Here is an 18,774-nt window from a genome sequence, read left to right on the forward strand (position 1 = left end):
AGTCAGCACCTGACTTCTGTTCATTCACACTGACCTTCCTGCTGTTCCTAGAGACACAGAAAGCTTATTCCTGCCCTAGGACGTTTGTACTTGCTGTTCCCACTGGATCACTATTTTCTTAGACACACACACACACACACACACACACACATGCACACACACACGCACACATGCATGTTATTTCCTCACCTCATTCAATTTCCCCCTTCATTACTCTCTATCCCCTTACCTTGCTTTATGTATATTCATTGCACTCATCATTACCTTACACTACATTATATATCAATTTGTTTATCTCTCTTTCTCACTAGAATTTAATTTCCATGGAATTACTTTTTTACTTCTGCTTCCCCAACATCTAGAAGAGTGTCAACATAGTAAGAAGCTCTCAGGCAATATTTATTGAATGAAATAAGGAAGGAAAGATGAAAGAGCAGAAGACATCAACGTTGACTCTGAGGTTTCCTTGTCCAGTTGGATGGATGAGGATGGTGGGGCTATTTACTGAGTTGGGAGCATTTTCAAAGGCCAGGTTTGGGGGAGGTCAGGAGATTCATTTTAATCAGGTTGAATTTGAGGCATTCAAGAGGAGCAATCAGGTTGGCATATAGATAGGACCACATACTTTATCATTCCAACTGAAAGTGAACAGGGAAACTAAAAATAAATCCTTGTGTATTTTTTTGAACTATGCATGTATTAACCACCAGTTATTCTATTATATTGGATTTATAAAATAAAAATTATTTTAAAATAAAAAATTGTTCTAAAAATAAAATTAATATATATTCATGTACATTTAAGCATAATTTTAAAAAATTTCTAATATTTATCTTCTAAAACCAGTGCAGTTATTTTTGGCATAACTTCATCTGCTTCAGTTTCTCAGCTACGCGTATACTTAATACTATGAATTAGTATTTTTATGACTTTATTATTTTTAGTTTTTGATTACATTGCCTTCAGTCTTCATCAGAATTGCAGTTTGTGGTTAAGTTTGAAATTGTTGACACATTCAACTGATTCTTCTTTGTAGACTATAATATTCTCCAGTAAAAGCTACTATCTCTGTAGGTACTGAGGTACCTGGTAAGCTTAGAGTAAATTCTCCTAAGTACAGGACATTCTCAGTTATAAGCTCTTTAGTACTCAAATATATAAACATTTTAGTCCAAATGTTTTTTTTTTGTTGTTGTTTTTTAAAATCCTCACCTGAGGATATTTTTCCATTTATCTTCAGATAGAGTGGGAGGGGTGAGGGGAAGGGAGGAGGAGAGAGAGAGAGAGAGAGAGAGAGAGAGAAACACCAATGTGAGAGAGAAACACATCAATTGGTTGCCTCCCGTACAATCCAGACCGGGGCCAGGGACTGAACTGCAACCGAGGTACATGCCCTTGACTAGAATCAAACCTGCAACTCCTTGGTCCATGAAGGCGACACACTAACCGTTGAGCCAAACTGGCCAGGGCAGTCCAAGTGTTTTTATAGTTACTATCTTGTTTACTCCCTTCAGAGAATTTTCTTGGATAAAACAACTTTTGTCAAATAAGGCACTTCTTCTTGAGTCTTAAATTTTCATCAAATGCAGTTACTGCAAATTTTATTCCACTCTGGTACAGTATATAAATATCCAATTAAAAATAGGAGCTTCACAAAAAAAATTCCCCTCCTAAACTGTTGCATCCTAAGGTATAGTCATTGAATTTCAAAATTAAATCTTGTACTCCAGTTGTGTTGTCATCATGTAATTTGTGCAGGTCCTCCCTTGCTTTTCTAGAGATAAATGTCTTCTTGTTTGTAAGCTTTATTTTCAGTAACTGCAATTTGACATACGCTTTAAAAGGTGAAATGCTTGGGTGCTTCACTTGAGTACTTGATTAAAGATTTCCAAATGACTTTGGACAAAATGCAACCAAAACTTTGTCCTTATTTAGAGGTCTCATTAATGTAGGGGGTCTCATTAGCAACAACACACAAAAAGCAAAATTAGCATTGATTAACAAAGTAGCTTATTAAAGGCTGAAAATTTCTAAAATCCCATTGATGGCAGACAGTAAAGAAAATAAGCGTGGTCTGCCTCCCTGAAACTTAAAAAAAACAAAAAACCTTTTTTATTTTGGCATGTGGTTCGGCGTTAACTTCATAAAAATATTGTATAGTTCTCTTACTATCTGTAAATTTTGAGAACTGTGGTTCCTATTTGAAGGCAGAAAATAAAGTTTCTTAGGGTGAAGTTATAATTTATATGAGCACCTCAATCCAATTTAAAATAAATGTCTACTCCATAGGTTTGTTGATTTAACAAGTATATTGCTTTTATCAAAATTTGTATTCATATTTTTATAATAAAATTTTAATTTTAACATTAATATTGAAACTTTGTTTTACTGAATTATCAGCACTATTACCACTAATGGAGTATTTGACCTTCAACAGAATGAATTTCCAAAAGCTTGACTATGAGTCCATGAATTGGATGAAAGTAATTGAATTACATTGGAATTAAGTTAAATTATTTTCTGTTTGAAACATCTGATGACACTGATATAAAACTGATGTTTTTAGTTATGCTAATAGAAAAAAGACAGTAACTTTATATGTAAGAAAATTTGGAATTAAAATGATTGAAATTATATTAGCAGAACAGTCATGTACTCTATATAACAAGTGATACTACACATCACTCTGAAGTGTGGCTTTTCACTTAGCGTATATGAATGTTCTAAAATATTTTCATCATTTTTCTTCTGTGCTTCTGCTTTTACACATGTAGATTATAGCCTTTGGGCATACGTTTTCTTAAAATAACTGTTAAATGAAGTAGATGCTGATGTTTATATAGCAGATTTTTGTCTTCTGGTTTTTATATGGTCGTGTTATTAGTACACCCCCTTCGGTGGATCACAAATACTGAGAAACTTTTTATACAAATTATATGCTCATCACTGAATTTCATGAGAAATAGAAAATTACTGCTTAAGTTTCCTAAACCGTGCACTATTTTATTTAAGCTCTTTGCTGGTTCATTGCACTATTTCTTTTTGTAAAATGTAACCAAAAATAAAATAAATAATTTTAGATTTACACCGTATGATAAATATGCCAGGAGCAATTAGACTATTCTCTATAAGCAGGACTGCTCAGTCTCTAGTTCTCAAACATACTTCCCATTCACCTAACCTATAATTTCCCACATTGCCTATTGATCCCACCAACTAGTGACCTGGAAGCTCCATGCATTTGGAGGGTTGCTGCAGGATTGGCTGGTGCAGAAAGCTGCCTGCAGGGCCAGCACCTTTGAATACTTCTCCACCACCATTTGGGACAGGAAGGAGTTAACTGCCTTTTTGTATCTGGATGGACATACTTAGTTTTATCTGAGAGCACACCTCCTTGAAAGGGAAGTGTTGTTTACACTGGGTCTAGGAATGGTCAAGAAGAGAAAACAAGGTTATCATTGGTTTTCTTTCATGACTATATTTTAATGGTTTCTCATCCCTTGTCACTTTTCTTTCTCCCCTAGTCTACCTGCTCTGCCCAGTTCATATTCTAAGTACACTTAGTGTGAACTTGGAATTCATTGTTCTCAATCAAGAGTAGTGTGATGCCAACTACCCATCATACAAAGCCTGGTGATAACCACAGTTAGCATTACTGAAGATCTATTTTGTGTCAGGTACTCATCTCTAATTTTCAAAACCAATCCATGAGCTGTATATTATTTTTATTTTATAGATGTGGAAACCCAGACCAAGGCCACTTGACTGATAAGTACTGGACGTGGATTAGAGCCCAAGCACACATTTTTTTCTAGTATAAAATAACTGCGTTTCTAAGAGGCACCCAAAGCTGGAATTGAACACAGAGCTGTCTGTTCAATCAAAACACAGCTCTGCCTGACTCATTTATTCATTTGATCAAAATATTTGTTGAGTGCCTTCTGCTGCGCTCTAGGCTTTATGCAAGGGGACTACAAGGAGATTCCAGTCTAGTGACTTCACAGCTGGAACCTTCATTATTATTCCACCCATGATGCTGCAACAAAGTAACTTGGATACAAAACTTGAGTGCAAGCCTGAGCCCTTGCAGCTAAAGCCTGCCACCCCATCTTAAAGCACCAGCATTCTGATGCTGCCTCATAAACCATCCTATATCCCAGCAAATGGCAGTTCTAAAACACAGGTCTTTTCACTTACGAGTCACAACAGCCATAAGAGGGACACATTTTAGTAACCAAATTTTACACGGAGGCACCAAAAGGGAAAGAGTCCTGCCCCAAAACTATAGCCTGGACTGTCAGCCAACTCCTAGTTCTTGTTCAGTGTTTCCTTCTTAGGAATCTGCATTGGGGAAGACAGATGGTGACTTATAGTCTCTCCTGGTACAGGGAGCCCATCCCTGGAGTTTCTAGCTGCATTAGCATTCTACCAGCAGCCACATGTAGGTAGGGATACTGTTGCTGTTCATGACCAGGGGGAGTAATCAGTCTCAGCTATTCCCTGGCTCTAAAGCAGCCGAAGTAATTGGGTTTAATTTTAATTTTTTAATGACTTGAAATTAATAGAAGCAGCTGCTGCCACAGTGTGTAGGTGTCCTTCTCCAGAAGGCAAAGACCAAAAAAATAAATAAATAAGTAAGTAAATCCTACTCATAAAATAAACTAAAAAAAATAAACAATGGAGTGTGTAGGACAAAAAGGTTAATTCAGAAATCAAGCGGTGTCTTCTTGATGTCAAAAACTCCCTGGCAATATGTGGCACTGTGTTTCTCCTCCCACCGTGAGTGCCCATCAGCCCTGGATAAGATGATAATCTGATTGGACACCGGGTGTAAAACTGTGTTGCCTATATCTGAGTACTCCTTCACTCTTTCTCCTGTTCCCTGTGATTCACCAAGAGATTCGCTGTGACAAACTGAGGAGAAAGATAAGAATAGATATGCTGGTGACAGGAGCCCTATTATAATTATCCGGGGGGTGTGCAGATAGGATTGGAATTAGGAGCAGATCCTGTTTGCCTAGGGATGATGGATTTATAATGTGGGTATCCATGCCAGGGGCCTGGCTGTGCCAGATGCCCGAGAAGAAAAGGAGGAGGTGAACTGGCTCAAAGCAGGTGATGATCTGGGTTGTTCCAGCCAAACACAGACTAAAGTCCATGTATTGACATGGATGACAAACCAGAGACTCAGCTGCCCTCATGAAAGGAAAAGCAATTGAAATCTTACCTCAATTTCAAATACACCCGTGAAATTGGACGCCAGTTTGCTTCCCACACCTGGGTAGACAAAGTGGGGGAACCAAGAAACTGTTACTGCAATTGTTGAATGAATTTTATGTAGTATAGCCTTGGTATGGTGGGAAGAAAATGCGTTTATCAGTTGGACCATACCGCACATCAAAGAAGTAGCATATTATTGGCATACAGGAAGTGCTTAATATATGTTTCTCCCTGTGGACGTATCTGAGTGATTTTGTTTTTGCTTACCTCTTTTAGGACTTACAACCTGAAAAGATTGCTTATTTGTTATTTCCCTTTCTGCTAATTTGAAGAAAAGAATTTGTGTCTACTGTCAAAGAAGACCCTGGGGTTGGAATTCATCTACCCATATCCATATTTTCTGCTTTATTGGAGAGGAAATCAGGGCTCCTGTCTTTCAGGGCTCCTGAGGAGGGCTAGGAAATGCTGTTTTAGAGAGTCTTACGTACTCTTTTAGGTCCTGGGCTTCTCTTCTGTGCTCAGGTAACCTCCAAAATGACGCATTCGGAATTTGACTAATAGTTTAGAGAGAAGGCAGAGAGGATAGTATATGGAAAGGAATTATTTACTCATTAAGTTATAAATTCACTCATTCATTCAACAAACATACTTTGAGTTCCCCTTTGGGGCCAAGCACTGTGGTAAGTGCTACTGATTTTGAGATGAATCAGAAATACAGCAGTGTCTGCAATTAGTATCTAGAGCATTTAGTTCATCCTGAAGTTGCTGACAAAGGCTTGAAAGAGGAAATGTCACATGAATTGGGCCTCACTTCTCTACATAGGAATTCACTATGTGGAAAAGTACGGGAAAGACAATTAAAGATAGACATATCAACATTTAAAAAAGCAAGGAGGTTTTTGAGAAGATAATGTATTCAGGGCATGACTCACCCACAGCTTCACAGAGAGAGTGCACAATCTATATATATATTGCTGTGTGAGGCTGAAATTATTTACTCTAGTATGTTAATTCTTAAATTTCACTCACAAATATATTAATTTATCCAATCAATCCATAGTCATTTTTGAGCACGTCCTTTACATAAGATTCTGTATAGATCCTGCAGAACCAAAGATGAATAATATATGGACCCTGCTCTCAAGGAGGGCTCAATCTAATGAAGGAGAAAGGCATGAAGTCAAATTGATATAATGAAATACAGGCTATAATAGAAAGGTATGTGTACTATGAGTGAGAATGTGTTGAGTATGTACATGCATGTGTGTATGAGTGTGTGTGTACATGTGTGTGTGTGTGCTCACTCCCACATGTGCACACACAACTGAATATGAGGATGTGAGTTACAGGTCCTTTTCAGTCACCAGGATAGACACAGGATAATGGCTTATTTCAAGAGCTGGGTGAGCCTTTAGTCACTGAGTTCTGAGCGCACACAGGTCTTGAACTCTTCTTGCATCTGTGGTAGGATCAGGTGCTATAGACTCTTTTCTTTCCAGAGTCTTCTGGGGACTCATGCATTCTTGACCCTATCCTACCTTCATTTTTATCATATCATTGGAATAATAAGAATAACTTCATTGGATTATTGTGAGAATTAAAGGAGTTAATACACTATAAAGGGCTTAGAATGGCCTAGCACATGGTCAATGATACACAGGTATTAGGAATCAGAATTATTATTATCATTGTTGTTTTTCCCTTGATATCTCAGACTATCTATGTTATGAAATCAGAAGGCTGCCTTGTCTAACCTAACATCAAGTACAGGAACATTCTTTATGGGATCCCTTAAAGCTTCCCACACCTGTCCTCCCCTGTAATGTGGACCTTTCTGCTTTCCCTTCAGCTCAATGTTAAAGAGTCTTTACTTTATGCTGAGCCAAAATTTTCCTCCCTGTGATACCTACCATTTATCTTCAGAGATAAGTCTTCCTTTTATTATTGCTTTTTTAAAAAAGCAAGGATCATTTGACACTTCTCTGTACTATTTCTAGTGAGAGAAGAAAAAGGTGGACACTGTTCCTGTCTTCAAGAATCCTACCTTTTCTCTGAAGAAATTTCCACTTACTTTTGTTGCCCATTAAGAGACAAACCAGGTGATAAAACATTTTAAAATATCATATGTCAAAGTAGAGAGAAATTAATGAAGAATGAATAGTCAGAGAAGGCTTCAGATGAGGTATATTAAAAGATAGATATTTATTTATACATTCTTTTGTTTATTAATTAATTAGTTCATTTAAAAAATATTTAAACCTTTACTGACAACCTATAACATGCCACACCTGTGAGGCAGAGTTTACCAAGTAGTTAAGATGGCAGGGGACGCAGTCCAAGGGGAGGGAATACCAAGTACAAAGACACAGAGGTATTGGAGGTTTTACTCAAAATTGGGTTAAGGACTTGTAAGTTGCTCATATAAATAAAATATAGGGCACAAGGAGGGAGAAATAGCTGATGATGCTGGAATTACTGGGTGATCTTGAGGAGTGTTGTGAGCCAATAAAATGTGAGAAAAAATGTTCTTTGGAGAGTTTTAGGGAGAGTACTGTGCAATCAGATTTTTCTGGAAGCAGAAGGTAAAGGCTCTGATTTGGGTGGCAAGGGGAGAGAGGTAGGTGGCAAGATGCTTTAGAGACTATGAACACAGACTTCTGAGTCTCACCAGCTTGTGTCTGATACAGACTGTTGCTTCTTAACTTTGCAATCCTGGGGAACTTTTTACCTCTCTGAGCTTCGATTTTCTCAGCTGTGTAAAGGGGATGTTAATAGCCTCTAGCGCACAGGGTTATTGTGATGATTAAATGATAATGCATATAAAACATTCAACACTATGCCTGAGACTTAGTGAAAACATAATAAGCAAAATAAGAAAAAAACCAGAAGTTCATTCCAAATGAGAGAGACACATTTCTCACACCCTCTCCCAGCCCTCTTTTCTTTTATTCTTTGTGTTACTTGAACGTCCTCATGAATTTGTCCTGCTGAACCCTTCTCAAATAGATTTTTGTATCTGTAGCAGAGTCTGGAAAACCTAAACCCTGAGCAGCATCTCAGTTTCCTTGAATGATTACTCTAGGGCCCATTACCTTCACTCTGTCTGCAAATCAGGTTAGGATTCCAACCCACTCAGGAGAGTAGCTGGGACAGCTGCAGGCATTAGATGAATTCTCCTGATAGCCCATAATCAGATTTGGTGGAGACGGCAGGCTCTCAGAGTCAAGTTGCTAAACTTGGCTAGAATATGAGAAAACTGGGTGATTGGATTTAAAGCATGGGCCCTGATCAGATATACCAGTAAATGAAGAGTTGAAAACATCAGCATCATAACCTGAGGGACCTATGACTGTAGGAATCAGTTGCGCATGAAGACATGCTCACCTTGTGCTCTAGGAGGCTCAGACTCATACCTCTGAGTCAGGGACTGAAGTGATGATAACAGACCATTGGCTGGAGACTTCAAGGCCACTCTTACTGGCATTCTCCCTGAATCCAAATCTGGAACCCTGAGCCTAGCTTATTCCACCAGCTTCACATTCCTGCACGTTCAGTCACATCACCAATGTAGACCGTCTGTTTTCCCTATACCCTCCCTCATCCCGGCACTGGTCTGGTCTCTCTCTGCTCTTGGCTTTCCACTGCTTCCCTCTCTATCCCAAACTTTCCACTTTTGCCTTTGAAATAGTTCTATGGTTAATAATCTCATTTGGATCTTCAGTGTTTTAGTCCAATGCTTTCTTTGCCTCTTGTGTTAACCAAACTATACTTGGTACATGACACTTAACAAAATTTGCTAAATAAAACAATGAACTAAGGCCTGACTGTCCTGGAGGCCACTACCCTCTTTTTTTCTCTCTCAAGGAGCTGCCTATTTCCACTCTGTGTACAGAAGAATCAAGAGGGGACAACTTTCGTCTTTATTCCGCATGCACCTTCCAGGCCACTGTTTCTTCATCTTAGCACTGGCGTCTCTAAAATTTCAATATAGGAAGGTTTAGGGTAGCAATCTGGTAAGAAAGAAGGAGTACCTATGGAGTTATTCTTAACGTTATCTTTGTACTACAGGAAGACTGTTGCTACTTGCATGCTTATTCCTCCTGGCTTTGGGAGTAGGAAACAAAGGGACTCTACTGATGGGCCTAACACCCTAGATAGCCGTTGATGCTACCACTGACCTTCAGGTGCAAACCTCTGTTGCTGTTCTCTCTAGATCCCGTCCATCTCGGCACTTTCAAGTTCCTACCCGTCTTAGACTCCATGACCCTACACATCATCCACTTTCCTCTAATAGTAAAAAATCCGTCTTGTTTCTACTACCCTGTCCTTTTGACCATTCTCCTCTGTCCCTTGGACTGGTACAATCATGATACTTTACTTCTTTTATTCACTTGAAAGGTACTTGTGATCTCAGGATAATGTTTAAATTTTCTAATATGGTTTATATAGTCCCTTTCTAATCTGGCTTCTGCCTTCCACTTTGAACACATTGCTTATGATTTTCCTTCTTACTCTTTGTGCTTTAGCTATGATGTATTTCTTGCCAGCCTAATATTATACTTGTCCTCTCTTGTTTTCTGGCCTTTGACACACTCATATCTGGAATTGCAGGAGCCCATAAGTTATCAAGAGGGACCATGGAGAATTGTTACAGGTACTGAACTTGGAATCACACAGAGACAGATAGGAATCCCAGCTCTGTCATTTACTTGCTTGAGACCATAGGGAAGCTCTTTAACTTTCATGAACCTCAGTGATCACATCTGCAAAGTAGAATAACAATATTCACCTTAACAGAATAGTTATGAGGATTAAATCAGGAACAGAATGGGCCCTAGAAACAACCCATACAAGTTATATACTGTCCATTCCTTTCTTTCTCTTTTCCCTCAGTCCTTCCTTTCCTTTATTTTTTCTTCCTCTCCTTTTGTCTTTTTCCCCTCTCTGCATTCCACTTAATGTTTGAGTGGGATTCATAGCATCCAGGGCTACAGAAACGCAATATAAGCCACTCTGAACAGCATTAGAGTCACGTGACCTCTGCTCTTCCACAGGAAACCCCAGCCTCACCTCCCACCCTGACCATTTAGCCAGTTTCAGAAAACAAGATTCTGCAGTAAACTGAGGACATGTTATAATGCTCTTGGAGCTCTTAACAGTCTTCTTAAGGCCGTTCTACCTAGTTTTTCTCAGCCTCATCTGATACCCTCCGCCTCACATTTTCCTCCATGTTTCTGTGCCCTTGGCCTCTTAGTTGAATTCCAAGCTATTCCAGGTGAACCTTCCATCCTCCATCCACTGTGCCAGAATCCCAGAAATAGATTTGCCCTTAAGGAGCTTCTAAACGGATCCTAATGGAAGCAGTCAATAAAAAAGCAAGTTACTATAAAATATGGGAACTGAACTGGCCTGAAATTGTCAATGGATGATTGTGGACAAGGCACAGTTCGCATTGGGTTTTGCATGATTAACAGGATTTGAAGAGACAGAAATGAGAGGCTTTCTCTAATGTGAATATTTTGGGTGTCATGCAGCATGGCAGGGTGTTGTGAGCCTGTGAGGTGGGTGAATAAGAAGCTATAGGAATCAGGACTGGAACATTTTGCCTTTTCTCATGCATGGTTTTAGTGTTCCTCACTGGGGAATGAGCATGGCGGCTTCAGCAAAATTGCCTGTGCAGCATATTTTGCAGCAGTTTCTAAAATGCTTCTGTGGAAAATTTGTCTCATGAAATGTTCTGTAGAAAAATAATAGTCATAATCTAAAGAAATGTTGAATATTATTTCTCCCCTTGAATATTCACCAATTCACTTTTTTTTTTTAAAGTCTGAATTAGTCTTGTAATACAAAAACCTGACTTCCCTGGGAAAAGTAGGCATTTCCTATCCATGTCACTGTGATGTCACACTCTTAGTTCCCTCAAAACCTTTTTAGAGTCTATAACTATATTGTATAGTTATTTTTAATATTTTACTGACTGCTTTCCACTATAAAATATACTCCATGAACACAACACCTTGCCTATCCTAGTTATCATTACACATCAAGAATCTAGTATGATGCCTGGGCATGTAATAGGTACTCAAATAAAACTTGTTCAGCTTTGTTTAATGTTGCATTGTCCAAGTAGTTGATAAAGGGTAGGGCTGGAATTTGAACAAAGTGTTGCCAGATTCCAGTCTCTTTTTGACCATAGGTGGTATGTGTTGTCCTTGGCCACCACTTAGGGTTCTTGATGGTACAGTTTTCTTGGGTATTTATTCTTATTACCTTTGAAGCTAAAACAGTTGTCTGATATGCTCAAATTTCTTTCTTTGTATATTTCAGGCAAAGGCTGCCACCTAAAAATGTTTACTACTACCGCTGCCCAGACCATAGGAAGAATTATGTGATGTCCTTTGCATTTTGTTTTGACCGAGAAGAAGATATTTACCAGTTTGCTTACTGCTACCCATATACATACACCCGCTTTCAGCATTACCTTGACAACCTGCAAAAGAGAAACATGGATTATTTCTTTCGGGAGCAGTTGGGTCAGAGCATGGTAAGGACCATTCAGAAACAGGCGGGCGGCCATGGGGGAAGGTTTGCAGTGGGCTCTCATGGAATGCAAAGAATGGATACTGGTGCTCTGTAGACAATATGCTTTGGAATGTTTAAAAATTATTGTTTTTAATGTATGATTCTTTGCTGCAATATGGCCACCAGGAAGTTACAGAATAAGGTATAAGACAGATGCTTATCCTTCTGAATTAAGCCGACAAATCGCTCTAATAAAATATAAAGGTTCTGCTAATTTTCAGAAACTCTGAGAGAAAAGAAAAAGGCTTCTACTGGGTGTCACAAAAGGAATGAAATTTAACTTGTGAATTTAACTTGCTGGAAGCGCAGGCTCACAAGGAGCACGCAGTCTGGATGAGCTGCGCAGTGTGTTCGGACTCGCCACCCGTCCATCCCACCCCTCTTCTTTCCCTGGCTTAGCTCTCTGGGTCCCGATACTGCACTCTTACACTCTGTATCAGTTTTCTACTACAGATGTAACAAATTACCATAAACTTGGTGGCTTAAAACAGCACAAATTTATTTTCTTACAGTTCAAGAGAAATCTGAACTTGGTCTCACTGGCCTAATATCAGGATATCAGCAAAGCTGCATTCCTTTTGCAGGCTGTTGGGGAGAGTTCATTTCCCTGCCTTTTCTAGGTTCTAGAGGCTGCTTGCATTCCTTGGCTTGTGGTTCTCTTCCATCTTCAAAGCCAGCAAAGGCTGCTTGTGTCTTTCTTGTGCTACCTCACCCTGACACGGAATCTCCTGCCTCTCTCCTTCAGTTCTAAGGATACTTGTGATTATGTTGGGCTTACCCAGATAATCCAGGATAATACTTCCATCTCAAGATCTGTAAGTTAACCATGCTTTGAAGTCCCCTTTGTCATGTAAGGTAACATATTCACAGGTTCTAGGGATTAAAACTTGGAGATTTGGGGAGGGAGGTGCATTGTTCTGTGGACCACACCTTTCTCCTCTCCTTTTCCCCTTTGTTCCCCACACAACCCAGGTCTGAAATTGTTCTTCACATTGGATGCTTAGGTTTTGTTCTCTGTAGTCAGCAATACTTTGATTATTAGTAAAGAAGCAGCAGATGAGAATTTTATTTTATGTTTCACTCTTCAAGAAGCGTGCATTTTGCCTCTGAAATAGGTATATTGAATACTTTAAAGATCCTAAGTGAAAATACTGGTAGAATTGGCAGAAAATACTATACTCGAGTTTCTGATATGTGTTGGTTGAAAAATAAATTCTGCCTAGTGACTACAGGTTTCATCTAGAAATGAGTCCCACTTCTAAATAAAAGTTTTCAAGACTAGACTGCTTAAAAGATATAGTCTGGTCCAGGATACCCCAGAAAAAAAGAGAAATAAAGAGGACTTGTGCATAGCTCAGGTACATGAGAGCCAAATGTTGTCCTAAAGCTAGTGGTCATGATGTTATTCTTACAGTTTGAGATTCTCTACACACTAAATTTTGGAAAATGTCTTCCCTCTACTCTAACCCACTTCTTAACAGTGCATCTGATGGCTGCCATGTACACGTAGTGCCTACATATTTTGAGCTGGAAGTTGGGACACGTGTTGTATCAGCAGCCTACTAGCCGGAGACAGATGGCAGCCTCACAGTAGGATCACCTGAGGAGGGCTTATCAAATGGGCTATTTACCAAGTGTGGGCTGTGTGCACGGAGCCACAGGGTAAAGTGCAGTTTCCTGGGGCTAGGAACAGCTCAAAGGGTGTGAAGGGAAGGAATGGTTACCAGACCCAGTAGTCAAGAGGCATGTAGTGGGCCACCTTAAGTAGAACAGCGACCTTCCATTGAAGAACAAAGTCGGCCTGAAATGACCCCACAGGGAGGGAGCTGAGAAAAATGAATACAGAGAGCTGGTTCTCTTACTTCCCTCTGATCTCTTTCTAGGGGTCCTTACTGACCAACCCAACCAGAAATCAGAGGGCAAGAGAGCCCATTGATGTAACCCATACAGATAAGCCTCCCTGGGAAAAGTAAACAGGGGATAAAGGCAGAGAGTGGATGGAGGGAGGCAAATAGACTATGTTAAGAACAAATGGTTGGATTAACAATATATTACTGGAAACAGTGAGATTATCTGAGAAGGAACTGTCAGAGAAATTCTGAGACAAATTTTTGTCAGACATATGGATTGTCATATGAATTAAGAGTGTGTGAAGTTCATTCGATACCCCTAACTTTTTTAAGTGCAGGATCTGTACATTTCATTCCTGTGTCCACCATAGTCCCCTTTTAGATGTATGTGCATGGGCAGAATGTCTGTGCACATTGGATGGCTATTTTTTTTTTTTTAATCCTCACCCAAGGACATTTTTCCATTTTTTATTCAGATAGAGTGGGAGGGAGAGAGAGGAAGAGAGAAAGAGAGAAACATCGATGTGAAAGAGACACATTGAGTAGCTGCCACCCACATGACCCAACCAGGGCCGGGGACAAACTGCAACCGAAGTACATGCCCTTAGCAGGAACCGAACCCGGGTCTCTCTGGACTGCAGGCCAATGCTCTAACTGCTGAGCCAAACCGGCCAGGGCATGGATGGCTACTGCATGAATTATTGAATGAATGGAAAAATGACTTAAGAGGTATGTCTAGAGGCAATGTGAAGAGCTAGGAGCATCCAAGAGCTGATGGGATAGTAGGATAAGTTAAGCTGCCAATAATATTCAAATGCATATTTAAAATAACAGCAACATGAATAAAATAGAAGTTTATTTTTCTTACATATAAAGTCTAGATATAGGCAATCCGGGGCTGATACTATGGCTCTGCTCCTTGGAAGCCTGAGGGTGCCAGGTTCTTTCAGCTTTGTGCTCTGCCATCTCTGGGTCATGACGCTCACTCTCAAGGGTCAGTGTAGAATTGTACCATCACTTCCATGTTCCAGGCATCAGGATGTAGGAGGTAGGAGGAGAAAAGAGAAGACGCAGTTAGGTTACACTTTTACTTTTACCCACATTTAACTAAAGGGAGGATGAGAAATGAGTTTTTCATTCTGAGTGACCATGTTTCTACAAAAAAACAAAAACAAAAAAAAAACAATGGGAGTCCTAAACATGTGGAGGAGAACTGACAGTGATGATACTCCCCCTATCTGGAGACAAGTTTTTCACCTATAAAATGAGAAAAGTGGACTTGAATAGGGGTTTTCAAGTTATCTTTCGAGTAATTCCTCAGTTAGAAAAAATAAATAACTTGAGACCCCTGTCCTACTTCAGACCCTGTGAGAGGCACGATTGGGATGTGTAATGGGACAGAAAAGTCTTGGTGCACTTCCAGGAGTGCCTTCTATACCAGAAGAAATAAGACATGTTCAAACAGATATCATATTTTTTAAAGTATATCATTAAGGATCTCATACGGTGTTTAAAGAGTTAATGGTCAGAGTGAACATCCTGGAGAAGACGGGCTTCCAGCTGAGTCTGGAGAGATGGTAGCACTGACGACCACAGGGGAGAGGGTGGCAGAAGGCAGGAAGCAGCATGAGTCATTCCACGGAGGTAGGTGGTTAGGAGCCTGATTTTATTGGAATAGGGAATCTGCCTACTGGAAGATTAGGACAGACAGGAAGGTTTGGGCCAAACTCTGGAAAGCTTTGATTGTCATATCAAGGAACTGTGGCTATATCCTCTATTCAGATTCAACACAGAGTTTCTGGGTCAGGTACTTTAATATATACTATTTTTCTTATTTCTCGTAATAGTTTTATGGAGTAGGCAGGATTATCCCATTTTGAGGATTAAATAATCTAAGGCTAAAAAGTTATCTGGCTAAAGCCACAAAGCTGATTAATGTCAGGGCCAAAAGGTAAATCCATGGCTTCTCACACCGTGTCCTGGTGCTTTGAGAGATTCACTGCCGCTTTCTAGGTTGGACCTACTGAGACCCATGCTATATATTTGGAAAAAGGATTACTCTTTAAAGCAGCATCTTAAGAAAATAAGGTTAATGGAAGTGCAGGGTGTACCTGTGCCACCTAAACTAGATTAGGGAAGCTCTGGGGGTTGGTCCAACCCCCTTATTCTGGAGACAAGGGCCTCAAAACAGATACCAGCAATTTTAAAGCTTTCTGGCATATTTTTGCAGTTAGGACAATTCTTGGTTACCAGGGCGTTTGATGTGGTTTGTGTCTGAAGGCACCACTATAATTAGTTAATCCTATTCCAATTTAGGGGAGGATAATTGCAAGTGGGAAGGCTAAACATGCCAACATCCAGATCTCAGGGAGACCCGGCAATGAGCAAGATTTTGAATTTCTAGTGCTGTAACTATTAATCACCAAGGGCATAGCTGCTACTGCTACTAATTATATACTAACGGCATTTTACTTTGTTATTCACCAGTGGCCCCTTCTAACCTCACCAAACAAAATCCCTTTGTACATGGATCAAAGCCACAATTTGACATTTAAGATAAATACGTATTTTTTCTTGTTGTTCTAACAACTTTGTTGAAGTATAAAATTCACTTATTGTAAGGTATAATTCTATGATTTGTAGTAAATGGATAGTTTTACAACTATCCCCGTGATTTAGTTTTAGAGCATTTTTAGCCTCTCAAAAATTCCCTTGGTAATCCTCATTTCCACTCCCTCTGCAACTACTGATCTGCTCTCTGACACTATAAAATTGTCATTTCTGAACATTTCATATAAATGGAATTATATATTGTGTGGTCACATTTTGTATTTAGCATATTTTTGAGATCCATACAGATTGTAATATGTATCAGTAGTTCATTCATTTTAGAGCTGAATAGTACTCTTTTAAAAAGATGTACCACATTTTGTTTACCTGTTCTCCAGTTGATGGGCACTGCGATTGTTTGCACTTTGAGGCTGTTAAGAACAATGCTGTTATGCATATTCATGTACATATCTTTGAGTGTACGTGTGATTACATTTCTCTTGGGTAGATTTCTAGGAGTGGAATCATTGGGGGCATATAGCAAATTCATGTTTAATTTTTTAAAAAACCTGTCAATTTGTGACCCCAAGTTAGTGCCATTTTACATCCCTACCAGCAATGGAGGAGGGGGTAATAGCTTCTTCATGTACTTACTTGGTATTATCTATGTAGTTTTATTATAGACACTTTAGCGGGTGTGTAGTGATATCTCATGTGGTTTTAATTTGTATTACCCTAATGACTAATTATGTTGAATAGCTTCTTGTATGCTTATTTTCCATTCATATATCTTCTATGATGAAGTGTCAGTTTAAATCTTTTTCCCATTAAAAACAAATTGACTTATTTGTGTTCTTATATTGAGAGTTCTTTATATATTCTGAATGTAAGTCCTATTCAGATGCTTGCTTTGCAAAAATTTCCCCCTAATCTATGCCTTATGTTTTCACTCATTCTCTTAACTATGCTTTTTTGCAGAACAGAAGTTTAAAATTTTGAAGTTCAGTTTATTCATATTTTCTCTTAAGTATCATGCTTTTGGAGTCTTATCTAATAAGTCTTTGCCCAGCTGAAGGCCACAGAGATTTTTTTCCTGTATTTTCTTTTACATTTTTATAGTTTTTATTTACATTTAAATCTATGAGTAATTTTTAATTCTTTTTTTTTATATATGGCATGAGGGTCTAAGTTTATTTTCTTTTTGCATATGGACATTCAATTGTTCGAGCAACACTTGTTGAAAAGACTAAAACTTTACATACAAGTTTGTTTAATGCTTCCGCTCAATTTTTCTTTTCTGTGTTTGAGCCTCATTTTCTAGGGAGTCACCTCTGTGTCTCCATAGGTTACTGGGCAGCTATGATTGGGCTGAGTTGGTGCCCAAACCCCTGAGCCCATAAGGCTTCCATCCTCTGCCAGTGGATCTGTGTGTGGGTGTAGGGAACATAGTCCACATTTGGGCAGTTTTCAAGTTCTGCCCTGGCTTTTACTCTCCCTTTGTGGTATGTTTCCTATGTGCATTTGTGCAGCCGCAAGTTCATTCAGGAATGTGTGGCTGGCTTGAGCCTTCTCAGGTCTCTGTTGAGCCTGTACCCAGTCTCAGCCAGGAATATGCTTGTCCAAGCTCTGCATCTGTGACTCTCCTCACTAGCTCACCTCTGTGATAAGTGTTTCCATGGACAATGCTGATGGGGGTGAGCACTGCCCACTTCTCCCAGTTAACTGAGTCCCTTTGGCCATGACAAAGAATCTGCCAGATCTCACAGCCTGGCCTGCTGGAACAGAACCCTGCATTCACCTAGCCTAGGGAATATGGAGCAACCCCGGGACAGAATCTCACAGATTCCCTTTCCTATTATTGAAGGGCAGCAGGTTTTTAAGCATAATGGTTTTGAGATTGTTATATGCCTTTGGGCAATATCCAGAAACATTGAAATGGTTGTATCAATTTTGTCTAGCTTTTTATCTGTTTTCTGGGCATAGGATTTACCAATAATCTCATTCCAACATAGCTAGAAGTAGATTTTAACAAACATTAGTTTTTAAATCATATAACCCTTGTACTGTCACACAATAAAATATGGTATTGTTTTTATGTCATTGGACTATACTAACTAGATGAACATAAACGTGTGTGTGTGTGTGTGTGTGTGTGTGTGTGTGTTTTGAAAGAAGTAGCTATAGAGAGCCATTCCCATACTTAGGGATACTTCAAAAGGAAGCATCTAACAAAGAAAATAATCTGATAGTGTATTTTAGAAATTTATTTATATGAAAATAATATTGTCTATATTCTGCCACTGGCCTTGGGTAAAGCACTTCTCCTCTATGGGCCTTAGAGTGTCAGTTCAGATTATTTCAAGCATCCCTTCAAATTCCAACATAAATTATGATTCAGATTTTTATATCATCTTGATTGTATGTTCTGGGTACACATCAACCTGTTGTAATGTTACCTCTGAATCCACTCTCTATTTTATAATAATGGTAATTATCGAGTACTTAGCATGTGCTAGGCCCAAAGCCATAACCTTTATATACACTATGTCACCCAATCCTTGCAACACCCCTA

At 39.2% G+C, this 18,774-nt stretch overlaps 1 protein-coding gene across 2 annotated transcripts in view; it reads left to right on the forward strand.

Annotated features, from left to right (window-relative positions):
* Positions 1–18,774, forward strand: part of AGBL4 (ATP/GTP binding protein like 4) — a 1,033,620-nt gene that overhangs the window by 577,932 nt on the left and 436,914 nt on the right. For both annotated transcript variants that reach the window (XM_036257022.1, XM_036257023.1), the window contains exon 4: positions 11,548–11,764. In XM_036257022.1, coding sequence (XP_036112915.1) covers positions 11,548–11,764 — 217 coding nt within the window. The remainder of the gene's footprint in view (positions 1–11,547; positions 11,765–18,774) is intronic.

This window comes from Molossus molossus, unplaced genomic scaffold (genome assembly GCF_014108415.1).
Source record: "Molossus molossus isolate mMolMol1 unplaced genomic scaffold, mMolMol1.p scaffold_m16_p_12, whole genome shotgun sequence".
NCBI lineage: Eukaryota > Metazoa > Chordata > Mammalia > Chiroptera > Molossidae > Molossus > Molossus molossus.